The 27,921-nt window shown below is 43.0% G+C and overlaps 1 protein-coding gene across 4 annotated transcripts in view; it reads left to right on the plus strand.

Annotated features, from left to right (window-relative positions):
* PAM (peptidylglycine alpha-amidating monooxygenase) overlaps window positions 1–27,921 on the plus strand; it is a 405,645-nt gene that overhangs the window by 212,078 nt on the left and 165,646 nt on the right. For all 4 annotated transcript variants that reach the window (XM_053701521.1, XM_053701518.1, XM_053701520.1 and 1 more), the window contains exons 10-12: window positions 2,583–2,663; window positions 2,913–2,989; window positions 21,037–21,140. In XM_053701521.1, coding sequence (XP_053557496.1) covers window positions 2,583–2,663; window positions 2,913–2,989; window positions 21,037–21,140 — 262 coding nt within the window. The remainder of the gene's footprint in view (window positions 1–2,582; window positions 2,664–2,912; window positions 2,990–21,036; window positions 21,141–27,921) is intronic.

Raw genomic sequence — 27,921 nt, forward strand, 5'->3', positions numbered from 1 at the left:
TTCCGTTTGAACCCCTTCATTCCATTGATATTAAGCTTCTATCTTGGAAAGTTCTGTTTTTGATGGCTATTTCCTCGGCTCGCAGAGTCTGAGTTATCTGCCTTACATTGTGATTCTCCTTACCTGATCTTTCATTCAGACAAGGTAGTCCTGCGTACTAAACCTGGGTTTTTACCTACGGTTGTTTCTAACAAGAATATCAATCAAGAGATTGTGGTTCCATCCTTATGTCCTAATCCTTCCTCAAAGAAGGAACGTCTTTTGCATAATCTAGACGTGGTCCGTGCTCTGAAGTTCTACTTACAGGCAACTAAAGATTTTCAACAAACTTCTTTTCTGTTTGTCGTTTACTCTGGACAGAAGAGAGGTCAAAAGGCTTCGGCTACCCCTCTCTCTTTTTGGCTTCGTAGCATAATACGCTTAGCCTATGAGACTGCTGGACAGCAGCCTCCTGAAAGAATTACAGCTCATTCCACTAGAGCTGTGGCTTCCACCTGGGCCTTTAAGAATGAGGCCTCTGTTGAACAGATCTGCAAGGCTGCAACTTGGTCTTCACTTCATACTTTTTCCAAATTTTACAAATTTGACACTTTTGCTTCTGTTTTTGGGAGACAGGTTCTACAGGCAGTGGTTCCTTCTGTTTAATGTTCCTGCCTTGTCCCTCCCATCATCCGTGTACTTTAGCTTTGGTATTGGTATCCCATAAGTAATGGATGACCCATGGACTGAACACACTTAACAAGAGAAAACATAATTTATGCTTACCTGATAAATTTATTTCTCTTGTAGTGTGTTCAGTCCACGGCCCGCCCTGTCTATTTGAGACAGGTTCTAAATTTTAAATTATAACTCCAGTCACCACTGCACCCTATAGTTTCTCCTTTCTCGTCTTGTTTCGGTCGAATGACTGGATATGACATGTGAGGGGAGGAGCTATATAGCAGCTCTGCTTGGGTGATCCTCTTGCAACTTCCTGTTGGGGAGGAGAATATATCCCATAAGTAATGGATGACCCGTGGACTGAACACACTACAAGAGAAATAAATTTATCAGGTAAGCATAAATTATGTTTTTAATTTCTGCTGTATCAGATTCATGACAGTTTAATGTTAGGTAGACTATACCTTTGAGCTATCAGTTTAAGATTACATTGAATCAAACATCATTCGATATTTAAAATCATTGTCTAAAATATTGGTGTCCTAATGTCATCAATGTTTAACTTTAATACTAATTTCACATATACAGTACATAATACACAATATAACAAATGGCACTTACAACTTCTGATGAGTGATCAATGACACAAGTATTGAGCAATTTTATTCGTTAGTGATATTATAAAATGTATATTTCAATCAGATTGGCTGATGCCGTCATAAATCATGTGATTATGCATATCCCAATCAAAAGTGGTGGAAAACTTCACTGGTTTGTGGGTTGTTTGAGTTTGCGTCAAATTTGGTGCAAAGTGGGACTTGTATTACATGCATAGTGAAAATAGATTTATCCAAAAAAGGAAGTTAGCTATATTATGTAATGTATTTATTTCATTGTTATTCCTATATCTACTAGTGCGCCAAATTTGAAGCAATAATATTGTCCCCTTGCTTTGTAATGAGAGACAAAGATGTAACATAATCCATAAGTACTTTTATTATGTAATATGTTTAATTCTCTTGCAGTATCGAACATAACCTTTCAGTGTTTTCAGACTCCCATTGATTTCTATGGCATTTGCGGCCTCAATGGTGGCTGTTTGAATGTGAGGTACGCTGCAGTGGAATAGACGCGAGCGTACCTGTTGAATGTTTGATTAATTGGGAAGAGGGTCAAATAGAGTCGAATGTGAATTTGAAACATCTGGAATGATGCAAGCAAGTTGATATCGCGGGAGCTTATATTACGTCACACATTTCAACATTTGACGATCTTGACGCTTTGTTAATTGAGGCGGATCAACTTTGCGTCTAATTTGACGCGAGATTCCAGCATATTATCAGTTGAAGCTTTGATAAATCGGCCCCTATGTGTAATTTTGCACCATGTATATTTTCTTCCAGTTAATAGTAAGACACTCAAATCGCCCCCCCCATGTTGTATGGTTGTGAGATGTTCATGTTTATCAGAGGTGTTGTTACATTTTCATGTCTGGGATATGGTTTTATTAGATAAGACAGGGTATGGTTACATTTTAGTTGAATTTGCTGTGACTGGGATTTGAGCATTTTGTCCATACAATATAAAAATAAAAAAGATGAAAGTGACTAAGACTATCTTATATGGAAAAATGCTAACCATTTTGCAGAGTGTTTCACTTAGCTGACACAAGCGGCTAAGTGGATTGAAACAGATCATTACTTTATCTTATATTTCATGTTGGAAACCTAAGATAGAGAGTGATGTTAGCTATAAAATAGGTTTGAACAAAAATGATCTACAGGAAGAATTATATGCATAAAAATATGTTTAGATATTTTTTTATTGTATAAGTAGCTTATACTTTTGACATTCTTTGTTAATTTCAGTGGAATCTAACATCTTTGTCTTTAACATATAACTAATTTGTTATTGTCTTACAGCTGTTAATTCTGATGTTGCCTGTGTGTACAGAAATCCTACAATGCATCCATTCGCTTACAGAGTTCACACTCATAGTTTAGGTAAGGATTTTAACCAATTTACAGACGTTCACATTTAAGTGATAGTAAATTCTAGCATTTCTGACACTCTAGGATTTACCATTAGAACAAATAAAGTCCCCTTTATTTGTTGCACTGGTAAATCATAGCGTTTCAGAAATGCTAGGATTAACTATCACTTTAACTGTAATTGTTCTAAAATTGCTTGTATTGAGAATCTTTTTTGAGGGGGGGTTTCGGTCACCTTACTGTCCACTTTTTATGTTTTAGGTCAAGTCGTAAGTGGATTCAGAGTCAGAAATGGCAAGTGGAGTTTAATTGGTAGACAAAGCCCTCAATTACCACAGGTTAGTTCATTTTTGTCAAAAATATTTTATGATTCAGATAGAGCATGCAATTGTATCATAAAACAAAATAGTCTCGTCCAAAAATAAACTTTTATGATTCAGATCGAGCATGCAATTTTAAGCAACTTTCTAATTTCTATTAATTTTTTTTCGTTCTCTTGCTATCTTTATTTGAAAAAGAAGGCGTCTAAGCTAAGGAGCCAGGCGATTTTTGGTTTAGTACCCTGAACAGCACTTGTTTATTGGTGGGTGAATGTATCCACCAATCAGTAAGAACAACCCAGGTTGTTCACCAAAAATGGTCCGGCTTCTATACTTACATTCTTGCTTTTCAAATAAAGATACTAAGAGAATGAAGAAAATTTGATAATAGGAGTAAATTAGAAAGTTGCTTCAAATTGCATGCTCAATCTGAATCGCGAAAGAAAAAATTGGGGTTCAGTGTCTCTTTAAAGGGATGTGAAACTCAAAATTTTCCTTTCATGATTTAGATAGAGCATGTTCATGATTCAGGTAGAGGATGTGATTTCTAATTTACTTCTATTATCATTTTTTCTTTATTCTCTTGGTATCTTTTGTTGAAAACCAGGGATGTAAGCACTATTCCCTGACATGTAGTGCTCCAGATGCTTACCTAGATATCTCTTTACACATAGAATATCATGGGAACAAAGCAAAGTTTTTTTAAAAATGGTATGATCTGTCTGAATGACAAAATATTTTTTGGAGTTTTGTATCCCTTTAAATCATGTCTTTCCTTAAACATGTCTTAAAAAATGTTAGTTTGAGTCTTAAAGGGACATTAAACACTAAATAAATTCTAGATAGTATGATGCTTTCAAAGAAAAGATTAGTCTGAGAATAACATGTAGATGTATTTTTTAAAGTTTCATTAGCTGTTTAAATGTTGACATAATAAGTGTAAAGTTTTAGTGTCTATAAAACAATAGAAGCTGCCATGTTGTAACTTAGGTTACCTTCTCTGTTGTGGCCAATTAGGAACAATGATAAATAAGTCACTAGTGTGCAGCCAATGGCTGTGTGGAATATAACGGTGTTCTGCATTTCCACTTCTAACAGGAACTGAAAAGCTTACAATTTTAGAATAGAATTACAAGAAAAAGGGACAAAATAAGTAATGAAAGTATATTGCAGAATTTTTTAATATATACGATTTATCGTTTTATTTTACCATCTCAAAGTGTTTAATGTCCTTTTAAAAATAGTCTTAAATAATGACTACATTACCACTCTAATTTATTCAGTTGTGTAGGTTAACAATGTTTATCATTTGACTCATGACTTAAGCAAAATTATGGGTCATGTTTTTAAATAGAGCCACAACAATATGATCAGACTCATAATGATCAAGAGAACTTTAATCTATCCATGTATAGACTGTTGAATGTAAATTAGGTCAATGTACCTATTTATCAAATCTTATGTTCTATTAAACATATTTGTCGTAATTATTTTATTTGTTTTGTTCGCACTCACTTGTGATGTGTGTTTTAAATGATTTTTTTATTATTTCCATCGTAATGGGAGGAGAGTCCACTGCTTCATTTATTACGTGTGGGAATTTAGAACCTGGCCACCAGGAGGAGGCAAAGACAACCCAGCCAAAGGCTTAAATACATCCCCCAGTCATTCTTTGCCTTTCGTCACAGGGGCGGGCTTTTTTGGCGTCATTCTTTCGAGTGCAGGGGCGGTCCTGCAAGGAACTGCATGTGACCGGGTGTGGCCTCTGCAACTTCCTCTTTCTCGACCTGCGTTCGAAGGAGACGAAAGCTGTTTCTTGTTGTCTGGGTCATAGGAGGTGGTGAGTGCCCCGGCCATTGGGATATAAAGGTGCCATTTATTTTTGATCAAGTCCGTAATAAAGGCGCAAGCTATGGAGGACTCTGATATGTTAGAGAATACTCCCTCTTTATCGAAACCTATTAACTGTGTATATTGTGAGGAGGTTCCAGTCGAACCACCTACGCAACTCTGTTCCACATGCTTTGACAATATTGATATTTCCAAAAAGAATAAGGCATTTTAGTATGACTGAGCCGTCCACCTCTGAGGGCTCCCGGCCCGTGAGGTGCATTCCCTGCAATCATCTCCAATTACACAAGCAGTTCCCCAGAGCCTTACAAATCCTCCTGCGGGAGGGGTCCTATGGCCTCCAGACTTCGCCAATCAATTACAGACAGCTGTTTCTGCGGCCATTAATGCGATGCCTTGCCATACTAAGCAGAAGGTACGGCACTGCTATCCGTCTCAGGGGTCTTCAACTCCGCTGGATGTCTCGGACAGATTATCCGCTGAGGAGGATGACTTCGACCTATCAGAGGATGTTGCTTCTGGGTCGGAATCTGCTACGTCTAGGCCTCCGTCCGCGGAGGAGCCAGATTTCAAATTTAAGATGGAGCATTTGAGGTTTCTGCTGAAAGATGTGCTTGCTACGTTGGAGGTTCCGGAACCAAAACTACCGGAGGAACCTTTGATCCCTAAACTAGATAGGGTTTATGAGGACAGGGTAGTGCCCCAGTCCTTCCCGGGTTCCAGTCAAGATGGCTAACATTATTAAGAATGAGTGGGAGAAACTTGGTTCGCCCTTTTCCCCCTTTTCTTCTTTTAAAAAGCTTTTCCCCGTTCTGGACGCACAGCTTGAACTGTGGGGAACTGTCCCTAAGGTGGATGGGGCTAACTTCACGCTTGCTAAGAGAACGACTATCTTGCTAGCGGATAGCTCCTCTTTCAAGGAACCCATGGATAAAAAGATGGAGTCCATGCTGCGGAAAATGTTCCAGCTTACGGGGTTCGTTTTTCAACCGGCGGCGGTCGCTGCAGTGGCTGGTGCGGCTACCTACTGGTGTGACGCTCTATCAGCTATGGTCGAGATGGAAACACCTCTCGATGACATTCTAGAATGAATCAAGGCCTTAATAGTGGCACATTCATTAATTTGTGATGCTAACATGCAGATTATTCGCCTAAATGCTAAGACGTCAGGTTTTTCTGTTTTAGCCCCCAGGGCTCTGTGGCTAAAGTCATGGTCTAAAACATGACTTCTAAGTCTTGCTTGCTTTCCCTCCCATTCAAGGGGAAGGTTTTGTTTGGCCCGGTCCTGGATTATATCATATCTACGGTCACGGGTGGAAAGGTTGCCTTCTTGCCTCAGGATAAGAAGGCTAAACCTAAGGGAGCCTGCCGCAAAGTCGCAGCACTCCAAGGGATCTTGGAAGCCAGCTAACTCTTGGAACAAGTCCAAACAGAATAAGAAGCCCGCCGAATCAAAGTCGACATGAAGGGGCGACCCCCGGTCCGTCTTCAGATCATGTAGGGGGGCAGACTATCTCTTTTTGCGGAGGCCTGGAGAAGACGTTATAGACGTATCTTCAAGACCAGAAAAGAGAGACGCCTTCCTGGAGTGTGTGAGGGATCTCTTGGAGTAATCGTCCCAGTTCCTCCGGCAGAAAGAGGCCTGGGGTATTATTCAAACATTTTTGTCAGTTCCGTCGTTCAAGATGACGATCAGGTCAGTTTTGCACCTGGTTCAAGAGGGGCAATTCATGACTACTATAAACCTGAAGGACGCTTACCTTTACGTTCCAATCCACAAGGATCACTTCAGGTTTCTAAGATTTGCCTTCCTGGACCAGCACTTCCAGTTTGTGGCCCTTCCGTTTGGTATGGCGACTGCCCCAAGAGTCTTCACAAAGGTTCTGGGCCAGAGGAAAGCCAGAGGAATTGCAGTTGCACCTTATTTGGACGATATCCTGGTCCAGCCTCTGTCCTACAGTCTTGCGGAGGATCACTCGAGAGCTCTTCTCCTTCGGTCCCACAGGTGGAAGATAAACGAAGGAAAGAGTTAATTGGTCCCCAGCAACAGGGTGGAATTCCTGGGTACGATAATAGATTCTTCAGCCATGAAGATATTTCACATGGGGGTGGGGGAGTTCCCTAGCCATGAGGGAAGTATCTTGGGTTCTGGAGTGGGCGGAGACTCACAATTGTTTGCTCTCAGCGATCCACATTCCGGGTGTGGACAACTGGGAAGCGGATTTTCTGAGCAGACAGATGTTTCATCCAGGGTAATGATCCCTCCATTCCGAGATGTTCGCAGAAATTTGCAGCAGATGGGGGACGCCGGAGATAGATCTCATGGCATCCAGACTCAATTGCAAACTACCCAGATAACGGGGCGTGATCCAGGGATCCCCAGGCGGAACTGATAGATGCCTTGGCAGTACCCTGGGACTTCAACCTAATTTACATATTTCCACCGTTACCTATTCTACCTCGGGTAGTGGCCCGGATCAAGCAGGTGCAAGCCTGGGCTATTCTGATTGCTCCGTCGTAGCCGCAGAGGATGTGGTTTGCAGATCTGGTGGCGATATTGTCATCTCCGCCGTGGAAGATACCTTGTCACAGGGATCTGCTGGTTCAAGGTCCTTTCTAGATTCTAATCTAATATAATCTAGATTCTCTGTGGCAGATTGCGTGGAGATTGAAAGACTAGTCTTAGCCAAAAGAGGATTTTCGGAAAAAGTGAATAAAGTCAACAAGGGGAAAAGAAAAGCAACGGTGGGTAACCTAATGAAGCCACAGAGCCAAATCAATAAGTAAGCAAAAAGTGCCAACAACTGTTTACAAACGACTGTAGTCCCTTGATAAGTGGCTCACAAAGCAATGCAGGTATAGATGAGACCTGTAGAGATTTCCCCTCTCCCCACAGGATAACAGATGTAAGGAGGATACTGTATGTCAACATGTGCCTTTATGACATCAAGTTCAAAAATGTATGCACAGTTTACGCTGAGACACCCACCTCCTACTTCATGAAGGAGACGCTCTGTCCTCGGGTACTATGGGTTTCCGCCTCCTGCTGAAAGTGGTGCCTGGGAGACCGCCTCCTATGGCGGCGTATTCCGTATCTCCTGATACCTCGTTGCTTGTGGCGTTGTGGCAGTATGAAGGCCCTTGCAGTAAGGCTGACACCCCTAAAGTGCTCACTCTGTGGCCACAGCAACCCAGACGAAAAGAAAGGAGGAGCACAGAGGGGGTTGCAATGCAGTGTAGTTTATTTATTTGAATCTTGTCAAAAAAACAGTTGCTTGGAGCATAAAGATTAAAGACAAATAACATCAGAGTGAATGGGGGTAAATAACCCCGGGGTAAAATACAGAGTGTACCGGGAGCTGTGTAACTGGTCGGCTTATGCAGTTTGGCAATTCGCTTTATTCCTAGCCATAGTAAAACTTTAAAATTGTGCGCTTTAAAAAGAACAGCCCTGTCTCCCATTGGAAAAAGTGATTAACACACTTGTTCAGGCCAGGAAACCGGTCACTCGACGTATCTACCCCAAGGTGTTGAGGACCTACTTGTCCTGGTGTGAGGAACGAGGATATCCCTGGCATAAGGTCAGGGTATTCAGGATTTTGGCCTTTCTCCAGGACGGTCTGAATAAGGCTCTTGCCGCCAGTTCCCTAAGGGGACAGATCTCGGCTTTATCTGTACTGTTGCATAAGAAGCATGCAGAGCTTCCTGACATTCAGTCCTTTGTTCAGGCTCTGATTAGAATCAGGCCTGTTTTCAGGAATCCGGCTCCTCCTTGGAGCTTAAACTTGGTTCTTAACGTCATGCAGAGTGCTCCGTTTGAGCCTATGCATGCACTTGACATTAAGGTTCTTTCATGGAAAGTCCTGTTATTACTTGCTATTGCATCAGCGCGCACAGTCTCTGAGTTGGCGGCCTTGCAATGTGAGCCTCCCTACTTGGTTTTTCATGCCGACAAGGCTGTTCTTCGCACTGGATTGGGATTCCTTCCCAAGGTTGTGTTGAGACGTAACATCAATCAGAAAATAGTTGTTCCTTCGTGTCCTAACCCTTTTTCTTAGAAGAAGAGGTTACTTCATAATCTGGACGTGGTTCGGGCGTTGAAGTTTTACCTTCAGGCCACAAAGGAGTTCAGACATACTTCGTCCTTATTTGTTGTGTATTCAGGGAAGAGCAGGGGACAAAGAGCCTCTGCCACTTCTCTATCTTTTTGGTTGAGTATGATCTGTCTGGCATATGAGACAGCGGGAAACAAGCCTCCTCAGAGATGCTCGACTAGAGCTGTGGCCTCTTCTTGGACCTTTAAGAATGAAGCTTCTATGGAGCAGATTTGTAAGGCGGCCACTTGGTCTTCCTTACATACTTTTGCAAAATTTATAAATTTGACGTTTTTGCTTCGGCGGAAGCAGCTTTTGGTAGAAAGGTTCTGCAGGCTGTGGTGCCCTCAGTTTTGGTTTCGCCTCCTTTTACCCTGCCTGTTTTTTTTTCATTCAGTTTCTTCTAGAGCTTGGGTATTTGTTCCCACAAGTAATGAATGAAGCAGTGGACTCTCCTCCCATTAAGATGGAAAACATAAATTATTCTTACCTGATAATTTCATTTCCATCTGTTGGAGGAGAGTCCAATGCACCCGCCCGTTTCTCCATTGGGTGGACCTAAATTTATTAATATTCTGGTACCATTTATACCCTTATATTTCTCCTACTGTTCCTTGTTCCCTTGGCAGAATGACTGGGGGATGAGGGGAGTGGGGGGAGGTATTTAAGCCTTTGGCTGGGGTGTCTTTGCCTCCTCCTGGTGGCCAGGTTCTAAATTCTCACTAGTAATGAATGAAGCAGTGGACTCTCCTCCCACAGATGGAAATGAAATTAACAGGTAAGCATAATTTATGTTTTTTGTTTTAGAAATTATGCAAATGATCTGCATACCATATACATGTTTTTGATTAAGTATGTAAGCCTGCAAGCCCAGCTGTCCTGTAGATAATAGTTTCTCAACTGTGGTCCTGAAGTACCGTCAACAGGCTAGGTTTCATTATAGCTGAACCAGTGCCCCGGTGAAATAATCAACTGATGGGTGAGAGCAGGTTAGTAACCATGGTGTTACTGATCAGCTAATTACTTCACCTGTTCACTGGTTCAGCTATAATGAAAACCTGGCCTGTTGGGGGTACTTGAGGACAACGTTTGGAAAACACTGCTTTAGATCACCTTCATGTAAGGCAATTTGCAACAGTGCAACTCTTGGCAGGGCTTTCTATCCATATTCTTCTTATAAAAGCTACCTTTACATACTATACCTATGGTTATTTTGCTGCAGAATCTGTTGAAGCTCTACACAAATGATGATGATAATATTTTAAAACTGTAGTTTTATCAGAGATTTTTTTCTTTGTTTTGCAGTCTAGGCACAGACCCTTTTAAAAGCCTCCTGAATATTATTTATATTTTTCTTTGCTGCAAATTATTACAGGTTGCACATATCAACCAATCGCATGCAGCATGTAGGGGTGTCAGGATTCTTCATTTCACAGAATACACTCCTGCCTTCTCTCTGGGCTGTGTGTTTGGAGTTTTCAGAGTTACATTACAGTAATCATAGGAAAAATAAATGATGAAAACTACATTGACATTTGCATGATTAGAAAATGTTTTTTTCTTCTTAAATGGGGAGAGTCCACAGCTGCATTTATTACTTTTGGGAAATACAGAACCTGGCCACTAGGAGGAGGCAAAGACACCCCAGCCAAAGGTTTAAATACGTCCCCCACTTCCCTCATCCCCCCCAGTCATTCTTTGCCTTTCTTCACAGGAGTTTGGCAGAGAAGTGTGGGAAGATTTTGTTTAGTGTCTTATGGGGAGTAGTACTTTTCGGAATGGGACTGGAGTTTTTAAGAAGTCCTGTCAGCATCTCAGTGAGAGCATGGATGAAAGTTACAGTCCGGAGATTCCGGGAGAGTATTTCTGCGAAACGATCTCGACTCATATTAACAGCTCCATAGGCAATCGGCGTTGACGAGTTTCACTGCCTGCTTTCTTCACTCAAGTCCATGTCAGAAGCAATGCTAATATCTGTCACACTTGAAGGGCCATGTTCCTGTTCCATGGCGTAGATTCCGGTAAGATTGTTTCATTTTACTTTCAATATGAGAATGTAATACACATGAATAAGTCAAGGTCTCAGTGGGACTCCTTTTATGGAATTAAGGGGGGACTTTAATCATGTTTGTGATTCTTTCTGCTAATGTGTAGTGATGCTTGGGCTCGTGGCTATTTCGGAACATACTGGCCTTTTTTACCAGGCTGCGCAGTCCTTGTGCACTGGGGCGCTTTTCTTTGGCCTGCACGATGCACCTTTGTGACCGGGCGTGGTCACGTTTTCTGTTCTCCATTTCCATATCCTTTACCGTGTGGTGATGGAGACAGTCTTTCTCTAATTGTCTGGGTCATAGGAGGTGGTGAGTGCCCCAGCCATGGGGGGTGTAAGATGTTGTTTATTTTTTATCCATAATTTTAATCACAAGTTATGGAGGATTCTGATTTTGTGGAGACTGATGTCTCAATTTTAAGATTTTACTTCTTGTGTATAATTTGAAATAGGGCCGGGTAATCCATGCCCATCAGTTATGTTCCGAATGCCGCTTTAGAGTGCTCTTTTCTCCCGAATCAGGGAACATAGAGTCCGCCTAGTCATCCGCTCCTGAGAATTCCATATCCCGCAAGGCGCACGTAGAACTTTCTTTTTGGAAAGCTTTTCTTCTGGAATTTGATCCTAGTGATTTTGTGGTCGCTTCAGCTTTTCTGCGGAAGTTAAATAATAAGTGTTAGGACATTGTTATATCTATCGTTTATTTTGTCCATCCCTACTAGGGCTTCGACTTTTCTGTGGCATTGGGCAGTTCTTGGGTGCCCTATGCATCAGGCTGGTCCTGGTCGGGCACTAGCTTTTCTGTTCCTTGAGGTCTATATCAACCATGTGTTGCCCGTTATAACCGGCTGGCCCGATTGGGGTGCCAAGTTTGCTCACTCTGGTGAGGAGTTTGTTTTTCTTGATTTTACATGTTATAGGAGGCTTTTCGTTCCTAGATGTCAGGCTGGTCCTCGTTTATCCTTTGGGTGGGGCATCAGAGGGGATTGTTGTCAGTCCTCAATGCCCTGTTCCTGATGTTGGCAGGGTTACCGAGATCGGATCCTGCTAGGGCTTACTTTGGGGGTTCTGGAGGTCTTTGGGCCTCAGAGCTAGAGTTTCTCCTTCCCGATGCGGTTGGCAGTTCAGATGACTCTTGGAACTCAGGGGTACCAGGTTAGGTGGTGATTCTCGTCTCCTCTATTGGTATTCTTTTTCTTGGATTGTCCTTTATGAATCCTTGGCGGCGATACCTCTTCCTTAAGGGGTCGAGGTTGCTGTGCTGCTTTTTCCCCTTCATTGGGGTTGGTTTCTAGTCATCTGTTTTCTGGAAGATCGGGTTTTTGGCCCTTTTATTTTCCCCTACGGTATCTTGGTTGCTTAGAATTTCTTGGAGCTCTGGAGATTGTGTCGTCTTTTTCCTGTGGTTGCCCCTGCTAGGTGTTGCAGTGACTATGGCCACACCACCCTAAATGTGCCTGAGCTCGTCTGATCTCGGAAGCTAAGCTGGGTCGGGCATGGTTAGTACTGGATGAGTGCTCTGTCGCTTGTCAGGAGTTGGGATGCTCGTTCATTCGTAAATTCCTTGAGCTGTAGGGGCTTCCGGAGGTTGATCCTGAGAGGATCTTTGGAGACTAATAATCTTCTCAATCTAGATTCTAGGTTTTGAGCGCTGTTCTCTTGTAAGTTTTTACCTTAGTCTTTAGACTTATTGTCCCTTGAGCCTTTAGGGGTTAAGCTCCCTGTATCTGGGATACTTATGTTGAACGTTCAGTGTCCAAGGTCCCTTGGATGTGGCTATGATTGCATCACCTATGGTGCAAGGTCTTCTCCGGATGGGGTAACCTGAGGGTTCCTCAGGGGTTATTAGTTTAAAGCCGGCTCCGGGTGTCCGGTTTTATGGCCCTAATCCTTGTCTTTGACTGGACGTTTTGGTTTTTTTCTGTGTCCTGATCTCTTAGATGGATCTGGACGGCCCAGTTTTCTGGTTCCGAAATGACCTCTTGCCTCTTCAGCAGGGTTTCTTTCTCTTAACAGAGTATTGGAATTTTTCTGGGCCGGCTGTAGTAGCCGGATGATTCCTATCAATCGGTATTGTCCTTTTGACGTCCATCTACAGCTTTACACTCCATGCCTGTGGGCGGGTGAGTGGTTATGTTTGCGTTTCCCCTCCTTTTGGGGGAGGACTGGGCATACCACAGTATCCGCCTGGTGCCCCGGAGGTCTTTTTCTTCCTCTGTTCAGTGGGGTCCTCCCTGCCTTGTATGCAGGATGTCATGTGAAGGGTTGGATTCTGGTGTCACGTCGTTTCTGTAGTTTCGGTATGGGGTTTCCTCCTTTTTTGGAAATGTCCCTTCTATTAGGAAGGGAGCTGTGTCTGGATTCTGGAACCTGAGCTCGTCCTGGGGGGGTATGGATCCCCTCCTTTTAATTCCTGAGGGTCTTGGCGGGGAACTTTTAATTCCCTTGTCCTTTCGGACATTGCCAGCCGTTACCTCGAAAGTGGGGGTCAGGGATCTGACTGCCCTGTTGAGCTTTGACCGCGTATCATCGATAGATCGTGTGGGCCTTCTTTAGGTAAGAGGTTTTTTGTGGTGTTTCTCTGCTGGTTTTGGGTGCTATTCTGTCCTCCCTGTCTTTCTGGGAGGGAGTTGTTCTGCACTTCTTTTTTTCTGAGTTTTTCCTCTGGGAGAGTCCTGGTGCAACGTCTGCTTAGACCTCTTTTGCAGAGGGAAGCCTGTGTCTTCATTTGGAGCATAATTAGATATTATGGTGCTTTTTTTTTGCGGCTCTCGGTTCTTCTTTTTCTCTTGTTTTAAGTGTGTTCAGTCCACGGGTCATCCATTACTTATGGGATATATTCTCTTTCCCAACAGGAAGTTGCAAGAGGATCACCCAAGCAGAGCTGCTATATAGCTCCTCCCCTCACATGTCATACCCAGTCATTCTCTTGCAACCCTCAACAAAGAAGGAGGTCGCGAGAGGAGTTGGGGTTTTTACTTAATTATTCTTCAATCAAAAGTTTGTTATTTTAAATGGCACCGGAGTGTGCTGTTTTTTCTATCTCAGGCAGTATTTGGAAGAAGAATCTGCCTGCGTTTTCTGTGATCTTAGCAGGCGTAACTAAGATCCACTGGCTGTTCTCGACATTCTGAGGAGTGGGGTAACTTCAGAAAATGGGAATAGCATGCGGGGTCCCCCGCATATGAGGTATGTGCAGTACAATATTTTCTGGGAATGGAATTGACTAAGAAAACACTGCTGTTACCCATATGATGTAAGTACAGCCTTAAATGCAGTAATAGCGACTGGTATCAGGCTGATAAATGTATGCGCAGTCAAGTTATTTTCTATGGACTAGAATTTGACTGAGAAAATACTGTTAATACTGAAATAATGCTTAAGCCTTATCTGGAAGCGACTGGTAGCAGGCTTAGTGATAACTTTGCATGACATTAAAAAAGTTTGTTTTTAAAACGTTTACTGGCATTTTGTTCGTTTTGTGAGGTACTTTGGTGATAAATCCTTTTGGGCATGATTTTTTTTCCACATGGCTAACGTATTTTTCTGCATAGAAACCGTTATATCAGGTCTCCCACTGTTGTAATATGAGTGGGAGGGGCCTTTTTTAGCGCCTTGTTGCGCAGTTAAAATTCTAGCACAGTCTTTCTGCTTCTTCCTCCTTGATCCAGGACGTCTCTAGAGAGCTCAGGGGTCTTCAAAATTCGTTTTTGAGGGAGGTAATCGGTCACAGCAGACCTGTGACAGTGTGTTTGACTGTGATAAAAGCGTTAAATCTTAATTTGATATCCGTTTTGGGGTATTGAGGGGTTAATCATCCTTTTGCTAATGGGTGCAATCCTCTGCTAATTAGTACATTTACCGTTAAGATTTGTTAACTATAACTGAATTAGTTCTTTGTTATTCAACTGTGTTTTTAAAAGCGCTGCAGCGTTTTTTATATTGCTTGTAAACTTATTGAAAGTAATTTCCAAGCTTGCTAGCTTCATTGCTAGTCTGTTTAAACATGTCTGATACAGAGGAATCTGCTTGTTCATTATGTTCAAAAGCCGATGTGGAGCCCAATAGAAATATGTGTACCAATTGTATTGATATTACTTTAAATAAAAGTCAATCTGTACCGATAAAGAAATTATCACCAGACAACGAGGGGGAAGTTATGCCGTCTAACTCTCCTCACGTGTCAGTACCTTCGTCTCCCGCTCGGGAGGTGCGTGAGATTGAGGCGCCAAGTACATCAAGGCCCTTACAAATCACTTTACATGATATGGCTAATGTTATGAAAGAAGTATTATACAATATGCCCGAGTTAAGAGGCAAGCGCGACAGCTCTGGGTTAAGGACAGAGCGCGCCGATGACACGAGAGCCATGTCTGATACTGCGTCACAATTTGCAGAACATGAGGACGGAGAGCTTCATTCTGTGGGTGACGGTTCCGATTCGGGGAGACCGGATTCAGAAATTTTAAATTTAAGCTTGAGAACCTCCGCGTGTTGCTAGGGGAGGTGTTAGCGGCTCTGAATGATTGTGACACGGTGGCCATCCCAGAGAAATTATGTAGGCTGGATAAATACTATGCAGTACCGGTGTGTACTGACGTTTTTCCTATACCAAAAAGGCTTACAGAGATTATTAGCAAGGAGTGGGATAGACCCGGTGTGCCTTTTTCCCCTCCTCCGATATTTAGAAAAATGTTCCCTATAGACGCCACCACACGAGACTTATGGCAGACGGTCCCTAAGGTGGAAGGAGCAGTTTCTACTTTAGCCAAGCGTACCACTATCCCGGTGGAGGATAGCTGTGCTTTCTCAGATCCAATGGATAAAAAATTAGAGGGTTACCTTAAGAAAATGTTTGTTCAACAAGGTTTTATATTACAGCCTCTTGCATGCATTGCGCCTGTCACTGCTGCAGCGGCATTCTGGTTTGAGTCTCTGGAAGAGGCGATTCGCACAGCACCATTGGATGAGTCTTTGAGCAAGCTTAGAACCCTTAAGCTGGCTAATGCGTTTGTTTCGGATGCCTTAGTGCATTTAACCAAACTTACGGCTAAGAATTCCGGATTCGCCATACAGGCGCGCAGAGCGCTATGGCTTAAATCCTGGTCAGCAGATGTAACTTCTAAGTCTAAACTTCTGAACATTCCTTTCAAAGGGCAGACCTTATTCGGGCCCGGCTTGAAGGAAATTATTGCTGACATTACTGGAGGTAAGGGCCACACCCTTCCTCAGTACAGGGCCAAATCAAAGGCCAAACAGTCTAATTTTCGTGCCTTTCGTAATTTCAAGGCAGGAGCAGCATCAACTTCATCCGTTCCAAAACAGGAAGGAACTACTGCTCGTTACAGACAGGGTTGGAAAGGCAACCAGTCATGGAACAAGGGCAAGCGAGCCAGAAAGCCTACTTCTGCCCCTAAGACAGCATGAAGACAGGGCCCCCTTTCCGGAGACAGATCTAGTGGGGGGCAGACTTTCTCTCTTCGCCCAGGCTTGGGCAAGAGATGTACAGGATCCCTGGACGTTGGAGATTATATCTCAGGGATACCTTCTGTATTTCAAAACTTCTCCTCCACAAGGGAGGTTTCATCTGTCAAGGTTATCAACAAACCTAGTAAAGAAAGAGGCATTTCTACAATGTGTACAAGACCTCTTAGTGATGGGAGTGATCCACCCAGTTCCGCGAACGGAACAAGGGCAAGGGTTTTATTGAAATCTGTTTGTGGTTCCCAAAAAAGAGGGAACCTTCAGACCAATCTTAGACTTAAAAATCTTAAACAAATTCCTAAGGGTTCCATATTTCAAGATGGAAACCATTCGGACCATCCTACCCACGATCCAAGAGGGTCAATATATGACCACAGTGGACTTAAAGGATGCCTACCTTCACATACCGATTCACAAAGATCATTATCGGTACCTAAGGTTTGTCTTTCTAGACAGGCATTACCAGTTTGTAGCTCTTCCCTTCGGGTTAGCTACGGCCCCGAGAATTTTTACAACGGTTCTGGGCTCACTTCTGGCGGTACTAAGACCACGAGGCATAGCGGTGGCTCCGTACCTAGACGATATTCTGATACAAGCGTCAAGTTTTCAAAATGCCTCATACAGAGAGAGTTCTAGCATTTCTGAGGTCGCATGGGTGGAAAGTGAACGTGGAAAAGAGTTCTGTTACCACTCACAAGGGTTCCTTTTCTAGGGACTCTTATAGATTCTGTAGAGATGAAGATTTACCTCATGGAGTCCAGGTTATCAAAGATTCTCAATGCTTGCCGTGTCCTTCACTCCATTCCAAGCCCATCAGTAGCTCAGTGCATGGAAGTAATCGGCTTAATGGTCGCGGCAATGGACATAGTGCCATTTGCGCGACTACATCTCAGACCGCTGCAACTATGCATGCTAAGTCAATGGAACGGGGATTACTCAGATCTGTCCCCTTTGCTAAATCTGGACCAGGAGACCAGAGATTCTCTTCTCTGGTGGTTGTCACGGGTTCATCTGTCCAAAGGAATGACCTTTCGCAGACCAGATTGGACGATTGTAACAACAGATGCCAGCCTACTAGGCTGGGGAGCAGTCTGGAACTCCCTGAAGGCTCAGGGATCGTGGACTCAGGAGGAGAAACTCCTCCTGATAAACATTCTAGAATTAAGAGCAATATTCAATGCTCTTCTAGCTTGGCCTCAGTTAGCAACACTGAGGTTCATCAGATTTCAGTCGGACAATATCACGACTGTGGCTTACATCAATCATCAAGGGGGAACCAGGAGTTCCCTAGCGATGTTGGAAGTCTCGAAGATAATTCGCTGGGCAGAGTCTCACTCTTGCCACCTGTCAGCGATCTACATCCCAGGCGTGGAGAACTGGGAGGCGGATTTTCTAAGTCGCCAGACTTTTCATCCGGGGGAGTGGGAACTTCACCCGGAGGTATTTGCTCAACTGATTCGTTGTTGGGGCAAACCGGATCTGGATCTCATGGCATCTCGCCAGAACGCCAAGCTTCCTTGTTACGGATCCAGGGACCCGGGAGCGGTGCTGGTAGATGCACTAGCAGCCCCTTGGGTTTTCAACATAGCTTATGTGTTTCCACCTTTTCTGTTGCTACCTCGACTGATTGCCAGGATCAAACAGGAGAGAGCATCGGTGATTCTGATAGCGCCTGCGTGGCCACACAGGACCTGGTATGCAGACCTAGTGGACATGTCATCCTGTCCACCATGGTCTCTACCCCTGAGGCAGGACCTTCTAATTCAGGGTCCTTTCAACCATCCAAACCTAATTTCTCTGAGGCTGACTGCTTGGAAATTGAACGCTTGATTCTATCAAAGCGTGAGTTTTCGGATTCGGTTATTGATACATTAATACAGGCTCGGAAACCTGTTACCAGAAAAATTTACCATAAGATATGGCGTAAATATTTATACTGGTGTGAATCCAAGAGTTACTCATGGAGTAAGGTTAGGATTCCGCTACTAGCTTATCCGCTAGTTCACTAAAGGGACAGATTTCTGCTCTGTCTATTCTTTTACACAAGCGTCTGGCAGAGAATCCAGACGTCCAGGCCTTTTGTCAGGCTTTGACTAGAATTAAGCCTGTGTTTAAAACTGTTGCTCCTCCTTGGAGCTTAAACTTGGTTCTTAAAGTTCTTCAGGGTGTTCCGTTTGAACCCCTTCATTCCATTGATATTAAACTTTTATCTTGGAAAGTTCTGTTTTTGATGGCTATTTCCTCGGCTCGAAGAGTCTCTGAGTTATCTGCCTTACATTGTGATTCCCCTTATCTGATCTTTCATTCAGACAAGGTAGTCCTGCGTACTAAACCAGGAATATCAATCAAGAGATTGTTGTTCCATCATTATGTCCTAATCCTTCTTCAAAGAAGGAACGTCTTTTGCATAATCTAGACGTGGTCCGTGCCCTGAAGTTCTACTTACAGGCAACTAAAGATTTTCGGCAAACTTCTTCTCTGTTTGTCGTTTACTCTGGACAGAGGAGAGGTCAAAAGGCTCGGCTACCTCTCTCTCTTTTTGGCTTCGTAGCATAATACGTTTAGCCTATGAGACTGCTGGACAGCAGCCTCCTGAAAGAATTACAGCTCATTCCACTAGAGCTGTGGCTTCCACCTGGGCCTTTAAGAATGAGGCCTCTGTTGAACAGATTTGCAAGGCTGCAACTTGGTCTTCACTTCATACTTTTTCCAAATTTTCCAAATTTGACACTTTTGCTTCTTCGGAGGCTGTTTTTGGGAGAAAGGTTCTACAGGCAGTGGTTCCTTCTGTTTAATGTTCCTGCCTTGTCCCTCCCATCATCCGTGTACTTTAGCTTTGGTATTGGTATCCCATAAGTAATGGATGACCCGTGGACTGAACACACTTAACAAGAGAAAACATAATTTATGCTTACCTGATAAATTTATTTCTCTTGTAGTTTGTTCAGTCCTCGGCCCGCCCTGTCTTTTTTGAGGCAGGTTCTATATTTTAAATTATAACTCCAGTCACCACTGCACCCTATAGTTTCTCCTTTCTCGTCTTGTTTCGGTCGAATGACTGGATATGACATGTGAGGGGAGGAGCTATATAGCAGCTCTGCTTGGGTGATCCTCTTGCAACTTCCTGTTGGGAAGGAGAATATATCCCATAAGTAATGGATGACCCGTGGACTGAACACACTACAAGAGAAATACATTTATCAGGTAAGCATAAATTATGTTTTTTTTATTCCGCGGTTGCTCTATCCTGAGTGCGGGTTTGCACTCTGTGTATGGGAGGGGGTCTATCTTGTCCCTATAGGTTTCCAGGATTGGGGCGTTACTTGAGGTCTGGGATTTTTCCTCCCTTCTCTCTGCTCGGTCAGTAGCGTTTGTTCTCTACGCGGGTTTTGTCCTGTTGCAACCTTAGTTACGCTCGGGAGTTCTTTATTGCCCTAGTTGTTTGTCTCCTTTTGGACTCTCGTATCTGAGTTCTTCTTCTTCTTCCCTTCTGGGAGAATGGGGATGTCCCTCCTTACTTCGGGTCGGGGGTGCGTTTCTGTGTGGGCTTGGAGCCTGCGGGACTTTGTCTCCTCGGAGGCCTTTGTGCTCGATTGAGTCTAGTGATTCTGGGCAGTCTCTAGCAAGGGCCTTGCTGGTTTTAACTAATGGGCAGTTACTTGGTCCTTTCCATTTTTTGTTTGATCCTTCTGCTTCTGGTGAAGCAGTTTTTTTTTGTCGGGGTTTGGGTGATTTCAGGCTGTGGTGCCATCATCAGGGGCCGCCTCTTGTACCTGCCCGTTTTGCATTCAGTGTCCTCTAGCTTGGGTATTGTTTTCCCAAAAGTAATGAATGCAGCTGTGGACTCTTCCCATTTAAGAAGAAAAACTTAAATTCCTGATCATTTTCTTTTCTTCTGACGGGAGAGTCCACAGCTCCCCGTCCGCGTTAATCTATGCGGCAGCTGTATTTTTGTTTTTTTATTCCTCTGGCACCTTTTTTACTGTTCCTTGTTCCCTCAGCAGAATGACTGTGGGATGAGGGAAGTGGGGGAGGTATTTAAGCCTTTGGCTGGGGTGTGTCTGCCTTCTCCTGGTGGTCAGGTTCTGTATTTCCTAAAAGTAATGAATGCAGCTGTGGACTCTCCCCCTCAGAAGAAAAGAAAATGATCAGGTAAGCATCATTTAGTTTTTTTTCTGATGAATTTGAATTATTTTAGATTAAACTAGGGTTATATCACTGTGTAACCTGTACAAAAAAGAGTAGACTGGAATATACTCCATATTTATGTAAATATTTCACCTCCCCGGTCAGTAGAAACAACAAATGTATACTCTATTTTATTTGCTTTGTTTTTTTAAATGTAAACATATTGTTATTAGTACAATATGATATTAAATTAATGACATATTCTACTTTAATACAAATATTATGATTAATACAATATGATGGTAAATGAATGCTAACATTGTATTAGTAACAAAAAGCCTGCACTTGCGATACCGCAGGTTGAAGGATATGGGAATGTTAACTTTCTCTAAAGCGATTTCATTTTTTTATTAGGGAATAAAATAATCAAAGCCTATACATTATGTTTCTGTCCTCAGTCATTTTATCCTGTAGAACACTCACTTGAGGTCAGCCCTGGTGATATTTTGGCGTCCAGATGCGTATTCACTGGAGAAGGAAGAACAACAAAAACATATATAGGGTATGTTTACAATCAATCAGTATGATCTGGATAAATGTGTGACATATTGTATATAATACCATGTTTGAATGTTACATAAATAATTGTGTGCAGGGTTAAAGAGATAGTCTAGTCAAAATTAAACTTTCATGATTCACATAGAGCATGCAATTTTAAGCAACTTTCTAATTTACTTCCATTATCAATTTTTCTTTTTTCTCTTGGTATCTTTTTTTTTTTTTTTTTAAAAAAGCTGGAAAGTAAGTTTAGGAGCCGGCCCAATTTTGGTTCACCACCTGGGTAGCGCTTGCTTATTGGATGACTACATTTAGACACAAATCACCAAGCGTTATCCATGGTGCTGAACCAAAAATGGCCCGGCTTCTAAGCTTAGATTTTAGCTTTTCAAAAAATAAAGATAGCAAGAGAACAAAGAAAATTTGATGATGGGAGTAAATTAGAAAGTTGCTTAAAATTTCAGGTTCTATCGGAATCATTAAATTTAATTTTGACTAACCTATTTGCCGTAAGTTATGACCCTCATCTCAGCTGTACATATACAAATAGATTCTATGAAATTTAATCATCATGAGGATGTTTTGAAGTGATATTTAACTACAAAATATACATTGCTCTTAATGGATAAATTTATTATACTGTATTTTAATAGGTCTGTGTATAACATTTAATACGTACTTTAGGCAATAAAAGTAGGTAAAATGTTACCTTCCTCTGCATATTTACATTTTCATGTCAACTGCATACTGTCGTATATGGCTGTAAGCCCTGGATAGACTGAAGTACACATACCTAGTAGGGAATGGAGGTACGGTTTACAACTTCATTTTATTGCTTATAGAGACATTAGATACCACAATATATTATTATAAACTTTAATTACATGGAGGGAAACAACTTTGCAATATACAATTATTTTTTTTTTTTTTTTTTTTTTTTTTTTTTTTCAAACCAGCTTTATTAAGAAACAATAAGAAGTATACAAAAAGAAAAATAATAAGGAATCACATGACATGTCTTGTCGCTCAATAAATAAAGGTCACAGTATAATAAAATAAAGTGTAGAACCATAAACATAATAAAGATTGTCCTTGGGTACTTATAGATGATATTCATAACTTGAGCAAAACTGTAAAGTTATACTTCTAAACATCAATAAAGCCGAGAGAGAGAAATTCCAAAACAAAAGTTCACGTTTAGTACAGTATCCCCTCGGTGTAATAAAGCTTGGTGATTATAAGTATGTAAAGATTCACACTAGAAGAAAAGAAAGGAAGACAGAAACATAGTTCGGAGAAGGATAAGGAAAGGGAAACAGAAAGGGGGACGTTTCATCCAAGGGCTGGGAGGGGGGAGAGAAAAAAAAAAAAAAAAAAAAAAAAAAGAATGGGTGGGGGGTCTACATGGTCAGCAACCACCGAAACCAAAGTCTACATTTGGAAGTGTCATATAAAGGGCAGTCAGGGGTTGAGGAAGGTCTCACAGCGGAGCATCCCTCCATGTCGCAAGCATCATCTCATGAATCGTCAGTTGATTGATTTTGGAGAAATGAAGCCTTTCTAATTTCAGTAGATCATCCACTGAGGCAGACCATTCGTCCAGAGAAGGGATCTGGTTAGATTTCCACTTTCGTGGAATAAGTCGCTTAGCGCCTGTGATCATAATCAGGAGAAGAGCCCTGTCTTGGTCATTTTTGATCTTAGGAAGCCGCAGTAAAAGTAGTGTTTCAGGGGTATCAGGGATCGTGATTTTCAATTTACGGGACATGGTTTCGATCACCGCCAGCCAAAAAGTCCTCAGTAGGGGACAGGACCACCATATGTGGATAAGAGAGCCCTGTTCGCCACAACCCCTCCAGCAATAGGGGCTTGCTGATGGGAAGTATATGTGTAGTCTTACCGGAGTGTAGTACCATCTGGTAAGCAATTTTAGGTGTATTTCCTGGACAGTTGCGGAGACCGAGGAACGCTTCGCAAGAATAAATGATCTAAGCCAATCATCCTCCTCAATAGTGTCATTGAGATCCTTATGCCATGCTAGCGTGTATGAGGGGAGCTGAGTGTCCGGGGGTATAAGTAATAGTTTATATAGTTTTGATATCAATTTCCTAGGGGGTGTATCGTTTGTACAAAGCTGCTCAAATGGAGTTAGGTCCCTAATAAATCTTTCCCTATGTCTGTGGTGTACAAGGAAATGTGACAGCTGGTGATACCGGAGCCACGAAGAGAAAAGAGCCCCATATCGCTCTGACATATCCAGCTGTGCACGAAGTTTGCCCCCATGCATAGCAAAGTGTAAGATCCCGTCACGTAAGCTGTAATATGTGCCCAGGCGGGTCCCAAGGACATGATATGGGATATCAGGATTTTCAATTATTGGAATCATAGGGGAGGGAACAGAGGAGATATGGGAAGTGGTGGCTAGCAATCTGTCCCATTCCTGCAGAGTTGTTAGTGTCAGATGGTATCTATTTAAGTAGGGCGCTTGGACGGGAGGATCCAGGCCAGGGTGCCAATATTGTGCAGCTTAAAAATATCTCCATCCAATCTGACCCATTGCTTTTGTGTGTCATTGCGCGACCATTCAACAAGCCTCTGCAGTAGGATAGCCCGCCTGTACATTACCAAATCTGGGAACCCCAGCCCACCCCTTTCCCGCGGGAGGTATAGCGTCCTTCTAGGGACCCTCGGCTTTACGCCCGTCCAGATGAACTGTTCAATAGTGCGCTGTAAGTGCGGGAGGAAATCTTTGGGCAGAGCAATAGGCACAGTTTGCAGGATGTACAAGATGCGAGGTAAGATATTCATTTTAATTAGGCCTATTTTCCCTAGCCAGGACAGTAATTTATTTTTCCAGGAGGACAAATCAATAATGATTTCCCTCTGTAGAGTAAGATAGTTATTCTTGTAAAGGTCATAAGAGTTTGCAGACAGATAGACCCCTAAATATTTTATTTTAGAGGAGGCTATGGGTATTTGGTGTTTTCGGGATAGGGCCTGGATGTGCTCCTGAGGAGAGTTGATGTTCAGTAGTTCTGACTTAGATAAGTTTAAGTGAAAGTTGGAGAGTGCTCCATATTGTTTTAACTCGGCAAGCAACTCTGGGACCGAGGTTTCAATATTGGTAAGGGTATAAAGGATATCGTCCGCGTAGAGTGCTTGTTTAAATTCCGTGTCACCCACCCGCAACCCGCTGATACCCGGATTCTCTCTCACTTTTTGTGCTAACGCCTCGATAGAGAGGGCGAAAAGAAGGGGGGACAGGGGACAACCCTGCCTGGTACCATTCGTGATATAAAAGGTATCGGAGAGTGTATTATTTATCCGAATTCTAGCGTTCGGTGCAGAGTATAAGGCAAAAGCCATATTGATGAAAGGATCTCCGAAATTCATTGCCTTCATGACCCGCCGGAGAAAAAGCCAATCTACCCGGTCAAAAGCTTTTTCTGCATCGGTCGAGAAAAGAGCCAAAGGCCTCCCCTCGACCTGGGCATGGGATATCAACTGAATTACCTTGTTGGTATTATCCCGTGCTTCCCTGCCGGGAATGAAACCTGCCTGGTCAGAAGAAATTAAGGAAGGGAGAAACTTATTGAGTCTCTTTGCAAGCACCTTGGCATAGGCTTTAATGTCTGAATTTAACAATGAGATTGGGCGGAAATTGGCTGGGGAAGTGGGGGGTTTACCCTGTTTTGGAATGACTGAGATGTGGGCCTCTAGGGTCGCACTGGGCAGTATAGGTTTAGTGATTAAACTATTAAATAGATGAAGCATTGGAGGGCCTAGCATTTCAAGGAAAGTGCGATAGTACTTGGGAGTCAGCCCATCAGGACCAGGGCATTTTCCCCCCGGGAGGTCTGTTAGTGCCTGAGCTAGTTCTTCCAAGGTGATAGGGGCATCAAGTGAATCTCTACTGACAGCGTCGAGTCGCGGGATGTTCAGGGAGGACAGGTATCTATCTATTATGTCATGCCTCTCTAGATCACTAGTTCCCTGTGGCTCTCTCTCACGGTGCTGTGAGATGTTATAGAGGTTCGTGTAATAAGAGTGGAATGAATCTGCGATTTGTTTAGTTCCCCGTAGTGTGGTACCGTCTTCCCTTTGCAGGGAGTGGATATGTGATTTGAGCTGTTGTCTACGTATATTTCTGGCTAGAAGTTTACCAGGCTTATTTCCCCCCTCGTAGTATTGTTGTTTGATAGAAAACGTCTTATAGTGTAGTACCTCAAGTTGGTGTTGGTTAAGAAGGGATTTAGCCTCAATCAGGAGCGCCCTAGTAGTCTTGTCTGATGGGGTTTTTTTGTGAGAACTTTCTAATTCTGATACTCTCTCCAAAAGTTGTGTGTGTTTTAATCTCTGCTGCTTTATTAAACGGGCCTTATGCTTAAGAAACTCTCCTCGGACCACACATTTATGTGCCTCCCAGAAGTTCGTGATCGACGTATGTGTAGGGTCATTGTGAGTCAAGTAGTCAGTCAGTGTTTTTTGGATTTCGGTTTTTACATCCTGTCTCTCTAGCAAATGATCATCTAGTCTCCAAATGTAAGACGTGGGGGGTAGGTCAGGCCATTGGATATTACAAACTATTGGAGCGTGATCAGACCAGGTAATTGTGTCTATTGTGCAACTATTGACCATGTCCAGTCCAGTCGAGTCGAAAAAGAAGTAGTCTATGCGTGAGTATTTATTATACGGTGGTGAGTAGTAGGTATAGTCTCTACCTGAGGGGTGAAGTGTTCTCCACACGTCATGCAGCTGAAGGCCAGTGATAGTTGCTTTTACTGATTTAACTATTTTGCCAGAAACACTAGCCGAGCCATTGGATGTATCTATATTTGCATCTAGCGGTATATTAAGGTCTCCGGATAAAAACACCGGTCCTTTCGCATGATCCAAAAGTAGCTTAGAGACTTTGGTCATGAAACGATGCTGGTCGACATTCGGGCTGTAAAATGTGGCCAATGTAATCGGATGGTCATATAATGAGCCTGTAACAAGTAGGTATCTGCCCTCCGAGTCTCTTTCTACATGCTTAATTTGCAGTGGGACAGAATGATGAATCAAAATGCCAACCCCGCTTTTCTTAGAGGGGCCAGAGGCAAACAGGGCTATGGGGTATTGTTTATCATGCCACTTCGGTTCCCTTCCTTTACGGAAATGGGTCTCCTGAAAAAAGAGGACATTACTATGGAATTTGCGTAGATCTCTGAACGCTATTGACCGTTTGCCTGGGTCGTTCAGGCCTTTGGCATTTATAGTGGTAAAGGTGAGGCCATGAGAGCCGAATTTGCCTGCTGGGCGGGCCATGAGGGGGAAGGGAGAGGAAAAAAAAAAAAAAAAAAAAGGGGGAAAGTAAAGAGTTAAAGAGGTCTAAAGTGTGTAAGGGGAGCACCAAGTACACACTGGAGAAAGAAAAGTGTAAGGATCCAAGAAAGAAAAATCGGAGGAATCAAAGGGAAGTGAAAAGTGGGGTAAGTTTATAACTCGGTGAGAAAAAGAAAGGCAGAAACAAGAAGAGCAAGTAAATTAGGGGAAATAATCCCTGGATCAGTACTTTTTAGAAAACATCATAAAATTTCTAGAGGGCAGTTTACGCAATCTGCGCCTCGGGATATAGGGGGTTTATGGCATGGGAGTGGGGAGGGTGAGAGGAGGGAGGGGGAAGGGAAAAGATGGGGGAGGGGGGGAGAGAGGAAGGGAAGAGAAAGGGAGAAGGGAAAGGGGGGGGGGAGGGGGGAAGGAGAAGGGAAGGGAGGAGGAGGAGGGAGGGAGGAGGGGGGGAGGAGGAGGAAGAGGGGAAAGGGGGAGGGGAAAGGGAAAAGGGGGGTTAAGGGGCAAGGGGGAAGGAGGGGGGAGAGAAAGGGGAGGGAGGGGAAAGATGGAGGAGAGAGGAGGGGGAAGGGAAAGAGGGGGGGATTATAGGGGGGGGAAGGAGGGGGAGGGGAAAAGGGGAGAGGAGGGGGAAGGAGGAAAAGAAAGGAGAGCTGATTGAGTAAGATTATATATACAACATCTTGTAGCAATGTTCCCCAGTATTGACATTAAATTAAACAATATTTTAATGTTCTAGAGAGAAGGTGCTAGAGAAATATAGTTCAACGTGTTGTTTCTGAGGAAGTTCAAACTACAACATCTGTGCAGTAGTAGAAAGTAGGGAGAGAGATAAAAACCACACGGCGAAAAAAGGGTACGTGGGGAACATGCTCCATGGGGGGAGAAAGGGGAACGAGAAGGGGACAAGGAGAAGGGAAGGGGGGGGAAGGGTAGAAGGGAGAAGGAGAGGGAAAGAGGGGAGGGGACACTAGGGGAAAAGAGCATGAACGCAAGAAAACATACAATGGGCCACAGATAGTGACGTATTATCAACTGTTTAAACAACAATTCAATAAAGAACTCGTCAGTAGCAAAGAGCATTCTAATAGGAAAATAGGCACTGTTGTAAGTGACATAACCTAAACTAAGTAAGTACATTAAAGTAACATATTATTCAAACAAATGAAATGTAATGCAGTATAACTTTAACCAACAAAGAGGTAGCACATTACCTTATCTTGGTACAGAGTGTGCTGTGGATGGGCATCAATTGAAGGAAGGGGGGGGAAAGGGAAAAAAGGGAAGAGGGAGAGGGGGGGGCAATAGGGGAGGAGAGCATGTGCACATTGAGACATTCAGTGGGCTGTGAGTGATGGCGTACTAATATCAGCTTTTTTAAACAGCAATTTTAAAAAGAAAAATAAACAAACAAAAAAACTCACCAATCACAAAGGGCACACCAACAGGAAACT

The sequence above is a fragment of the Bombina bombina genome, chromosome 2 (genome assembly GCF_027579735.1).
Source record: "Bombina bombina isolate aBomBom1 chromosome 2, aBomBom1.pri, whole genome shotgun sequence".
NCBI classification, from domain to species: Eukaryota; Metazoa; Chordata; class Amphibia; order Anura; family Bombinatoridae; genus Bombina; species Bombina bombina.